At 26.2% G+C, this 12891-nt stretch overlaps 1 protein-coding gene across 1 annotated transcript; it reads right to left on the reverse strand.

The window, feature by feature from the left end:
• Positions 1 to 2097: 2097 nt before the first annotated feature.
• Positions 2098 to 2979, reverse strand: LOC8265589. The gene has a single exon (XM_002528914.4). The coding sequence runs from the start codon at positions 2818 to 2820 to the stop codon at positions 2233 to 2235; it is 588 nt and encodes a 195-aa protein (XP_002528960.2). The 5' UTR covers positions 2821 to 2979; the 3' UTR covers positions 2098 to 2232.
• Positions 2980 to 12891: the final 9912 nt, after the last annotated feature.

A 12891-nucleotide genomic window follows, 5' to 3' on the forward strand; every position in this document is an offset into this window, starting at 1 on the left:
TTTAGGATGAAAAAAATATTTTTATCCGGTAGTTTTTTAGTAGAGAACAACCACCTAATTACTACAAGAATCTGAGTTATATTAATTTAATACTCGATCTAATTTACTAATTAAGCTTAACGTATAATATTGTGAACCAAATTAAGTTTAAGGACAAACTTTTAGCATAAAAATCTATTTAAAATTAATTTTGAGTGTTGAAAAACAGAATTTAAAATATTAATATATTAAATCAATTAATAAACCACGTATTATTAATATTAAATAATTAATATAATATCAATTATCCATCACTAATTTAAAATATTCCTAATATATATCATCACTTATTTATTTATTGTCTGATAAAAAAAAAAGAAGACAAGTTTGCTATTTTTTGACCGGCTCAAATGAAGTCAGCTGTGAGCAGAACGGACAACCACAGCCACAAAACATTGCGAGGATATAAGGTAGTGGGCGGCTAAGTGTTGCGACTTCTTTTTGTTAACATGGGGCGAGAACCAGACAATTGTTTGTTGGAAGGTTACTGAAGGACCCATTTCAACTAATACTTATATGAACGTCTATTCGACTCAATGTTTTGCTAGTGTTTATTATATTACTTGTTTGGTAAATAATTGAATTGAACTTCCACTTGACCTTCACCTTTAAGTTTATTTAAATCTTTTTAGAAGTACAGAATTTGAATTTATTTATTTATTCTAAAACTATATAATTTAATTGAGTCGAGTTGATATATATAGTTTAAAAGAATTCAAGATTGGTATTCAATTGAAATTTATTTTTTTATTTAAACACAAATTTGATTTGATTACCACATTGATTATTTATTTAGTTTTCATCATTAAACTCAACTTTGAATTACATATTTAGATAAAATAAGAAAATTATCATTAAACTGTCATGTATAATATGGAACATAATTAAAACTAATAACTACTGGATTAAGATTAGAAGCTATAGTCAAATTAAACATTATGTATTTAAATTTCATTTGATGTGTTCTGAGTTATTGAAGCACAAACTCGACTAGATTAAGGTTGAGCTAAATTTAAGAATATTTTAAGTTAAATAACTTAGTTCATTATAATTTTTTTATGTGAATTCACATTCAAAATTCACGGTATTTTTAATTATTTATAAAGTTTAACGAGTGTGTGTTTGCTTATAGAAAATTAGATCACATTTTAGGAAAAAAAATTAAATAAAAACAGAAAATTTTCTATAAAGAAATTAATAAAATTAGAAAGCAATAATAGAAAGAAAGAAAAAAAGTTCTACAAGTAAACATGACTTTTTTAACTTTTAAAGATTTCATATTTTTAGTGTTAGCACAGGGCAGAAAATGCCCTTTCATGTCACTTTATATGCCGAAAGGAGGCTCCTTTAAATATGCATGAGAAATGGAATATTGTGGGATGGGGAATCAAGGAATCCCCAAATCCCCAAGTGTGGATGCCCTAAAATGACAAACCCAACGTCCGCTCCTATTATCTGTCTCATCTAAGCAGCTACGCAATTCCTGCTCAATCTTGAAGAGGTCCAAAGTCTGAATGTGTGTGCTTTTATTTTATTTATTCTTTTTCCTGTCAATGGTTGTTGATCAAAGCAGAAGAATTTTGATTATTGACACTTTCAAAGAAAATACAGTAAGCAAATGAAAAGATGCCAAACGTCTATTCTATAGATTGGACCAGCTGATGTATAAGAAGATTAGTCAATTTGAAATATTTTTAAAAGGAATACATAAGATTTACTGGTCCACTCTGAATTTAAATTCGAAAACTTAACGTCTTATAGAAAATTTGGTTTCTTAATTTGGAGAACTAAATTAGCATGTCACCGTATTTTTAGATAGGGCATGACAAAGTGATTATGCATTGCGAATACTTCAGTAATTACTACAAACAAAGATAACTGGCCACAAATTAGGGCAAATTATATTTATTTATTTAGTTTAATACTAAGCCAGCTGAATATGTACATTAACTAGAACAAGTTACATTTCTCTGGGGAAAATTTAGAAAAAAAAAAAAAGGCAAGAAAGAAAATTCCATTTCCATACCTGGAAAAGAAAAGCAGATAAAAGACTCCATGGAACTCAACAGTAATCAATTCAATTCTCATCAAGATTCAAGAAACTAAAGAACAATTGAAAAAGAAAACTCATCTCTACCTTACAGAGAAAGAGCAAAAAAGAAGATTAACTAATCAATCTGATTAATTAATTAATTAATCTCTGCTCCAGATGCCCCAGATTTTGTCTCCGAAAAAACTAGTAATCTTCCTAACAGTACCCTTTTCCAGTTCCGCCTCAACATCCCCACTTCCACTTCCACTTCCATCACCAGAATTCTTTTCCATAGAATCTAATTCTCTGGAATCCTCAAAACCCATCTCTGAAGTACTCTTCTCTTTCAAATCACGCTTGTTACTTTTATCTTTCTTTTTCTTCAGACTCTTCTTTTTCTTCTTGAACAAACCTTCTTCGTAAGCTTCAATAATATCATGTATCAATTCGCGGTTAGGGGAAGTATCCCAACGCACCCAATAACTCATGTAACAGCTAAAACAGTTACAGTTAAACATAGGGTCATGATCCTTGCCATCGTCAGCACTTTTCTTCTGATGAGCAGTGAGGCTGCTGCTGTTGGTGTTGGTTGTAGTTCCGCAGCAGGAGATGAGGTAGGCGAGAACTTGCTTGTCTTCTTCGGAGAGAGCAGCAGCAAGAGTAATAATAGTTGCAGGAAGAAGTGATAAGTGATCAGGGACAAATGGTGATGGGTGGATTTTGCCTTTCTTGTTGTAGAGATTTTTCATGCTTTTGTTTTTCTTTTCCTTTTGCTGTGGTTTAATTGATGGAGTTGCGTATGTTTGTGCTTCTTTCTCTGTAAAGGAAATTTTTTGAGGAAGAGTCTGCAGTTGATTTTAAAATGGGTTGAGACTTTATGTATTGGTATTCTCGGTAGTCTTCTGCAGAATATTTATGTTTAGGATATCCACTTACGCGCCTCTGAGAGCGCGTGTGGAGTATAAAACAAATAAGATTAGATTATTGATAAAGAAGATGATCAAAGGATTGTTGTAAAGAGGATGCATCGTAGTCCCAATGAACTATGACTCAAGTGTTACAATTGCCCCAAAAACATGCATCCGATTCCCAGGTGGCACAACTGCAACATCTACTGAACACATGGGTGAGTGAATAATAAAGAAGAATGATTATAGGTTTAATAATTATAATAATAATAATTTTAATACTATATTGTATATATTATAAATTCCATAGAATTACACTTCAAAAAATTTAAGGTGGTAGGTGAGATTCCAAAAATAGTTTTATATTTTTATTATATTTTCGTTAGCGAAAGTTTTAATACACTTGAAGTGTAAACAAATATGTATTCACTTTACTTTATATTGAAATATTTAATCAATAATATAGAGATATTTAAAAATCAAACTTTAAACATTTCAATCATATAAGTTTTAATATCATTTATTTGATAAGAAACAAAAATAAATGATGTAAAAAGAATTATATATTAAATTGTTATGTATTAAAGCTATGCCGCTATTAAAATGAGAGATATTAAATAAAATCTATTGATTTTAGCTAAATTTATGAATTTGTAATCCAAAAGAGGGTTAATATCTATGGATTTAAACACATCCATCATCTTCCAAAAGATTTTAATATTAAAAGTTCAAGATTTACCAATGGTAGATTCTTGTATTTCTTTTTCTTTTTTTTCAAAAGAAAACTTCACAATTGTCTTCTATCAATTTATAGTGTATTGGACAATTCAAATAACGAAAGCTTCAAAATATATTCTCTTCACTCCACAGATTTAAAAATTATAAATTTCTAAAAATTACAATCTGTAATAAAAAAAATCTCAACCTAAAAAATACCTATAAATAAATGGGAGAAGACTAAAACATCAATTATTAAGAAAGTAGAATGACAAAAATATAACATTACAAATTGAATATCTGAAAATCTTCTAAATTGCAAGTTACAAATCATAACTTTTTAAGCAACAAATTCAAATTTCACTGATTTTGTTTATGAAAAAGAATTAAATTTGGGTGTCGAATAACATGTTCCAATGAGAGTGGGGAAGTCAGAAATGGATGAAACGAGGAAATAAAAGAAAGGGTCCGTTTGGCAACGCGGAATGGTCGAGAAAATGTCTAGGGCAACTCGAAGAACAACATTTGACTTTCTAGTGGTAGTGTATATGCTGCCCTCACCAAACACTCCAAACTACTGCCATGATGCAATCGGCATCATAAAATAAATGTCTATCTCCAATATTTAGGTTTTCTGGCAACCCAAAATGAAAGGAAGTGAAGGTCTCATTGTCATGCTTTAAGATATATTAATTAGGTGTTCTAGATGCCACCTTCCCAATAACTATCCTTATAAATGAAAGCTCAATTGGTATTTTTCCGTCTTCTTTTTTCTGTTTCCTTTTTTCACAGTCATAGATATGACTTTAATATCAGTTGTTTTATATTTAAATCTATTCGAAATGCGAGCTCGTTTAGATCCGTGCTTGTTTGAATTAAGATTTTGTTCAAGCTTAGTCTATTTTTAGGTTTGCGCTTATTTGGATTTTGATTTTGATCAAGCTTAGTCCAATTTTTAAAAATAAGAATAATTACTATTGATTTTCTATGTCTTTTATAGTAATTACGTTTTGAAATTTAAAAATTATATTTTTTTATCATTCTACTTTATAATATTATACTAAAATGTTATCTCGTTAGAATTTTTGATAAACAATCGTTAACTAGGTTTGGTTAAATACTATTTATCTTTTGATTCTTTGGTTTAATATATAAGTTATTCTATATATCTAATTTATTACACTAACATTCTCTTGCATTTTAAAAGTTAATGTAATTAAAACACTAAATCGATAGAAAAATATAATTTAATCCTTAAACTTCTTATAAAAGTAACAATAAAAATTATATTTAATTTATTTTAATAATTTAAAGTTAAGTTATATGAACTTTTAATATGTTGCTGAAATATAGGTGCTTCTAAAATGTTTAAATTTTACTAGAATTAAATTATACAAAAAAAGTCAATAAAAAATATCATTCAATTATTTTATTAGACATTAAATTAATTTTTACTAAAAATAATGTTCTATCTTAATTTGATAAAAAAATAATTTTAGATGATTCTAATAAAAAAATTTAATAATAAAGTTAAATTTTTTAATTAATTTAATATAATTGTCTTGATTTTAGATGAAAGAGGTAGTAATTAGCTATATTAAGAGACAAAGATTCTAGTATAATAAATAAAATATACATAATAATTTATATATTAGATAAAAAATTAAGAGGTAAATAGTATTTAATTTAACATATTCAATAATTATTTAATAAAAATTAAGAAAGAATAACTTTTTAGTATATATTTACAAAATAAAAAGAGAAAAAGATATAATTTTAAATATAAAAAAATAATTAATATAATATAGAAATTAAATTCAAATAGTAATTACCCCTCAAACTTACATTCTTTTTTGATAGAGTGGGTTTATTGAGTTAGTCTCAAACAAGGACTACTAAAATGGGTTCAAACTAAAATGGGTCTAAAATAATAATATTATTTATCCACATTTAAAAAGTTTTAAACCGACATAAGCGAACCAAGTTAATTTAATTCATGATATTGTAATATTTGATGTCAAGATTGGATAATTTTTTTGTATAAATACCAAGTGTTGAATATTATCATTTATTATCAGTCTTACTAAAGTTAATTTGAAAGACTGCATATGAAAGTGATGGTGCATACATCAGAAACTAAAGAGTCAATAAATTTCGGATAAGGATTCTCCCTTTTTTTATTTAAAAAATAAAAAATTTATATTTTATATTTATTATCAAATTTAATATATAATTTTTAAAATTTTTAAATTTCAATATCATACTTTAATACAGTAAAATAATCAATTAAACTTAATGAGTTGATGTGTACTCCGACGACAACAAATAAAAGTTAAATTAGTATTAGAATTATTGACTCATTATATTACTAAAATATTATTTTTTTCTAATTTTAAAGTTTTATTAATTTTTTGTGTTTAAACGATAACATTTTAGTAATAAGAGTGTTGATTCAATCCCTCATTTATTATATTATCATGAAAATTTATTCTATGCTAATAAATTTAGTTAATAATTTAATTAAAAATTAAAATTAAAATTAAGTTTAAAATATGATACTAAAATTAAAAATTATAAATTACATAATAAATTTAATAATGAGTGCAAAGTGCATGACTTTTTAACAATTAAATCTTTTTTTTTTTGAGAGTTAGATTGAGATATCAAAATTTCTTACGTTGTTAATTTTTAGTTTAAACTAATTATAAAACTAAAATCAACATAAATTTTAAAATTTTTCTTGTTTAGATATAAAGATAATATTTGTTACTCTTTCTTTTAAGGCCTAATTATTAATTAAATTCTAATTTCAACAATTCTATCTAATTATTTTAATTTTTTAAAATAAATACAATACTCATATTTTTAATTTATTTTTAAAAATATTTTTTGATAATAATTTTTAAATTTTATAAAAATTATTTAACAAGTCAATACTGTTTACTAAAATATATTAGTAAGTTAACAAAATATTTGATGTGTTTAAATGTAATATGTGTATAAAAAAATGTACATATGTGAAATCTTCAATGGTCATATTGCTAAGTGTCGGATAAATTGTTTTAGTTGATTTACAATTATTATTTTCTACTAAGTACAGTTGACTTATCACGCCATATTTTCTACTGTGAAATTTTAAAATAATTATTTAAAAATATTTTTGAAAATAAATTAAAATCATAGATATTTATTTTAAATTTGTTAAAATAATTAGATAAAATTATTAAAAAGTAAGGTTCATAATTTAATTAGAAAATTAAGTATTTTATTAATTTAAAAAATGAAAATAAAATTAATGCGATGAACTATATATTGATAATCAATATCATTTAAAAAAAGAAGTAATATAAGGAAGAAAAAAATAAAGTCCCTCCAAAACAACACGGTCTCGGTTATATTGGATGCGAAAGGCCTCTTCTATCTTTCGTGAGCTGCGAGAACATGTTGAAGAAACAGATACGGTGTCAGGGATGCAGACAACATAAGTTATTGATAAAACCATGTGATGTTTAATATATAGCAGCAATTAATGATGATCACATATCGAAGTGGGGACCTTTGGCCTTGTCTTGTCCAAATTAAGAGATTATCAACAAGAGAAGAGGTTCTCTTGTTAACTCTGTCACTAATTGTACTATAGCATATGTATTAGCATTTCTTGTTCTTAATGGTGCTGATATATTTTGCTTCGAAATTGGATAAACACATATTTTGCCCCTGCTTTTTTATTTTTTTCGATAACTTATCCTTGCATTTTTATTTGACCGCATTGAGTTCTTACATTTTTATTTTTATTGGCATTAGGTTCTTTTTTAACGGCAAGTTATATATGGGTTACACGCTCTATTAATGAATGAGTGCAAATGACTTTTTGAGTTTTTTTTATTAAGCTTTTTAAAAACACTTTTCCCTTTATTTTTATTTTTTAAATAATAAGTCCTTATACATCTACTTTTAACAACAATAACCCTCGTAGGCTAAGCAAATCCACTCGAGGAGGGGTTTATGTCTAATTAGCTAGCTAGTCAGGTAATAGTTTACTAAGACGATGATCAGTAGTTAGTCCGAGAGGATGATTAGCCATAATAGAACTGAGACACTGCCCAAACTCCTATAGAGGCAGTAGTGCGGAATTTTCTGTAATGAGCAGATGCCTAACGGAGCAATGCCGCGTGAAAGTAGAAGGTCTACGGATTGTGAACTAATTCTATTTATGGTTTGACTAATTTTGTAAATATTATTAATTAAAATAATAAGTTAAATTATATTATAATAATTTTTTATATTTATTTTTAATTAAATTTTAAATAATAAATCTTAAGAAGTTATTATTCTTAAAAATAAAAGTATAAGGATTTATTATTACAAAAATAGAAGTACATGGGGCAAATGTTTACAAAAAGTATAACAAAAATACTCAAAAAGTCATATCCACTCTTATTAACATATCATATAATACATGCATTAACTTGTTGTCAAATAATTATAAAAATAAAAGTGTAAGGACTCAATATGGATAAATAAAAATGCAAGAAGGATTATCAAAAATAATAAAAGTACAGGGGCCAAAGATGCGTTTATCTTTCAAAATTCTTACAAAGTAAGGAAACTCCACATTTTCCTATTATGTATGATAATGATATTAAAAAATTTTACGTGTGTGATTTTTCTTATATACAATTTTATATTTACTAGTCCTTTACTCATGCGTTACATGACTGTTGTTATTATTTTGATTATAAACTTAAGTTTATAAATAAAATTTAATAGAATTTTCTATATATTTTATAATATTTTAAAAATAAAAAGAAATTAAATATTTTTAAATGTCTTTCTTTTTTTAAATATTTTAAAGTGTAATAATGTAAAATATTTTAAAAATACTTATTAACAAATTAGTAACAATTAATACTAGTAGTATAATTGATATTACTATTTTTATTATTAGAGATTATTATGTTATTAAAAAATTTAGTTAATATAATATTAGAAATATAATTTAAAATGTTATTTTCTAAAATTAAAATTATTATCTAATAAGAAAAATAATTTTTATTAGTTAATATAATATTTAAATATAATTAATATGCTAATTCTTAGAATAGAATTAAAATCATTATATAATTAGAAAACTAATTTATTAGTTAATATAATATTAAAATATAAGTAATATATTATTATTTAGGAGTAGGATTTCGGAACATTTGAAATAGACATTGATAATTAACACATTCTAAATTATTCAGTTCATTTTTTATTATTATTAAGAGAAATGAAATTTATTTCAGTTAAGTGCTCAAATACAAAGAGGAGCCAAAAGCCCCAATTACATTGTCCTCTCTAATGAAACCCTCGAGATCTTCAATTGCATCAATGGTTATATCACCAACCAATAGCGATGGCAGCAATGGCCTTTACGATTCCCGTGTGCTTTCAACATCGCCGTCCAAAGCTTCACTTCCGATGTAAATGGATGTACTCATATTCTCAAATCTATCTACCAACAGTTCCATAGTAAATTTGAGGCTAAGATGTAAACATAATGAAAAAGATCTAATACACCCAAAAGGCTCTCTCAACACCACAAGAATCCTTTGTATCATGTACGAACCATATACATGGTGTTAACTCTAAAAAATCATCCTCACGCAAAAAAAATATCACAAAAAAAACTCCATCAAGTGAGATACTAACACCTTTTCAGGAGAGAATAAACTAAAAACGTATAATAAAATAACTAATTGGAACTATGAAAGAGTAAATTTTAAGTTCAAGAACTAAAGATCCTAGATCTAAGAAATTAGATTATTCTATTAACAAAAGGAAGAAACAAATAAAAAAATAAGACTTGGAGGCTACTGCAAGCCATGGAGGCGGCAACATCCTCAGAAAGAAGCTTTTAGGTTTTGTTTTTGGAGCATAGGTAGAGAGCGTTTCTTTATTTGGTTCAATTCAATTATTCTACTTTGCAGATTCTCAATACTATATGGATAAATGTAATATCTTCTTTTATGGTTATATTTATCTCTATTTTTGACATGCTCTATAAATTAATCATATTAAAATAGTCTATATTTTATTTCTATACCACTTCGATAAAAATAAAATAAAAATTATTTAGCTATATCTCTACTAGATTATAACCTCCTTAAAATAATAAAATTAGTTTAATCTCCAAAAGTATGACTATATAGAAGTATTATTATAATATTAATTTAGAAAAAGGTCCAGGACAAACCGCTAAACATAGCTTGCGAGCCACTTAGGCATTATTATTTTATTTCTCTATAGAAGTTTTTTGTGTATAACTCATTTGAATTTTTCTCATTAAACTATAATAAGACATCTGTTCGTTTTGCGAATATGGACGAATGAGATTCACTTATTTTGCTGATATTAATAACTTTGATAATGAGTCGAACACTAATTGTATCTATAGGCATAAATTTAGCTTGATAGTTGGTGCATATTTCAATTTGAATAAAGTTTCATGTTAGATTCTTTCTTTATTTATAATAGAAATGAGTTTCAATAATTAAAAAAAATAAGAACTCAAGTGGCCCACAGACTATAATTCAGGTGCCTGTCTGAATTTTTATTTTTATTCTTTTTTATTTTTTAATATCCCTTATTATATCTCTCTCTTTCTTTCTCTCTCAAGCATTCTTCAATTAATAAAATTATCATACATATCTTTAAAATTTTCATCAAATACCACATCGTCCTTTTCTTCTCACCATAATCAAATTTTTTATGATTCCATATCTCTCTAACTTTCATAACCTTAGCCATTTTGCTGATCCAACTCCAATCAGTAACAAAAGGCAATTAGAACCATCATCAAGACATCAAGCAGATAGTAAATTTATCAGCACCAACATCAAACTGAATAAAAATAAGCAACATCATCTTCATTATAAAAAGATGATGTTGGTGTTACTTGATTTAGAAGAAGATGATCAATGTTCCTGTTATTTAGATTTGAGTTGGAAGCATTCATTTGATTTGTTAAGTTACATTATTAGATGGATATGGGAAAAAGTTGAAATAAAGAAATTTATCATCATTTGTCAGATTTAAAATTTCAAACTCACTCTTGATAAAAAAAAGTTCAATTTTAGTTAATTTAAGTAAAAAAAAAACAGAGTACATAGAAGCCCTTCAATTATTAAATGCATACCAAGTGAGTCCTTCATATTTTTATTTTTTTGTTCCTCATCAATAGAACCCATTACCAATTCATCTACCAATATTAGCAAAATAGGTGGATCCTGCATATCCAAATCAGCATATCATATAAATATTTTAGGAAAAATTTATTATTAAACCCCTGAATTTTTCAGTTTTATTCTTTTAAGTCATTGAATTTTTATATTATTTTATCGAGTCTTTGTATCTTTATTTTAAATTTTATTAGTGACTTCTTACACATATTTTATGAGATTTTTATTTATTTTATTGAACCTTTGTACTTTTATTTTTGTTTTCATTAAAGACTATTAAGTTCTTAATAAAATCACAAATAACAGTACAAGGGCTCAATGGAATAAAAAAAAGAGTAAAGGACTCAATAAAATAAAACTGAAGAATTCAAGGGCTTAAAATCTATTTTTCCAATATTTTATTATAGGTTAACCGAAGGTTTTATTATTGAGAATAAAAAATAGAGGAAAGTACCCAATACGTCAATTTTTGAAATTACTACATTTTTATCTCCGCTTTTATATCTTTGCAATTTTACATTTTTTCTTTACATTTATACGCTCTTTTATCAAGACGACTAAGTAATCTTGATTTTTGTGCTAGCTGTCATCTTTCTTTTCTTTTTTATGTCAAAAGTTTGCCTCCATTTCTCTTTCTCACCATTAAATTATACTGAAATATTACACACAAAAATTATCAATCGTTTATGGCTTTTTACGCACTTATTCTTTTAAATCATTCAATTGATGGCCATTTCTTAACTTGAATTTATTTAAAAATATTCAAATAAATCCAACTATACAAAAATATATGTGAAATTATTTATTGATATTATTCCCGACTTAGGATTTTGATATATTATATAGATAACATAAATGATACATTTATAATATATAATAATTTTATGTTAATATTAATATTATATATATATATATATATATACAAAATTTAAATTTTAAAATAAAATTAATACAAACATGAGCTTGAGTTATTAAACGAGCCTATTGACGAGCTCATAAATAAGCTTGTTCACGAGCTTCCTAAACGAACCGAGCTCGAAATTGAGCTACTGAGTAGGCTCGTGAGCTAACACACCAAACTCTATTAAGCTCGAGCTCAGCTTGATAAAGTCATTGAGCTTGTAACTAAGCTCGAGCCTGGCTCGATTGATTTAATGAACAATTCCGAATGAACTTTTTTATAGCCGAACTCCGAGTAGTTTATGAGACATTTGGCTCATTTATAGCCATAGCCATAATATCTAAGTCATGGGTGATAATGAATTTTCTTAGAAATTTTTTTAGAAAGTTGCAAAGCTTGTGGGATAATGTGAATTTCTTTTATTATTCTTCTTCTTTCTCTTAAACACATACAATAGTAAGAGTTAAAGAGTTATAGCTTTAAAATATTTCATTTTGAATTTTTTTTTTAAATTTTTTAGATTTTGCTTTTTGTAAAAATTTAGTTTTTTTTTCAAACCTTATTTAGCAAAAAATTTATCTTAGTTTTTATTAATATATATATATAGGGCTAAAGAATATGACAGGGCAAGAGCTCCGCTTAGCTTAGTTAGGAAGGCAATCTTTCGCGTGCTAAGGCGCGCGTAAGCATCAAAGCCCATAGCGCGATAGGTTGCTTGTACTATGTACATGATTGGCTTCCTGGTCAAGTCAGTCTCCTTTAGTTTTTACGGACGGAGTGGGCTTTTCCCCAATGGGGTCTAGCTTGAAGGCAAGTATTGAGACGCAGATAACTACCTTTTTCAGCTTACACGGAATAGCTATGGCTCTGGAATGTCTTTTTCTCAATATATATATATATATATATATTTATGCTTGAAGTCTTCTAATTTTTAGGCTATAACTGTTTCGTTATAGTTCTTTTGATGTCAATTTATGCTTTTTTATTTATTTAAGACTTTCTTTTAGTAATTGAATAATTTTGTTGATATTTAGTTGATGTTTGGTTGATATTTGGTTGATTTTAGATGGG

This window comes from Ricinus communis, chromosome 7 (assembly GCF_019578655.1).
Source record: "Ricinus communis isolate WT05 ecotype wild-type chromosome 7, ASM1957865v1, whole genome shotgun sequence".
NCBI lineage: Eukaryota > Viridiplantae > Streptophyta > Magnoliopsida > Malpighiales > Euphorbiaceae > Ricinus > Ricinus communis.

What these genes read in the sequence shown, in the direction of transcription:
- LOC8265589 (XM_002528914.4), bottom strand. Translation starts at nt 2,820, where the DNA reads ATGAAAAATCTCTACAACAAGAAAGGCAAAATCCACCCATCACCATTT.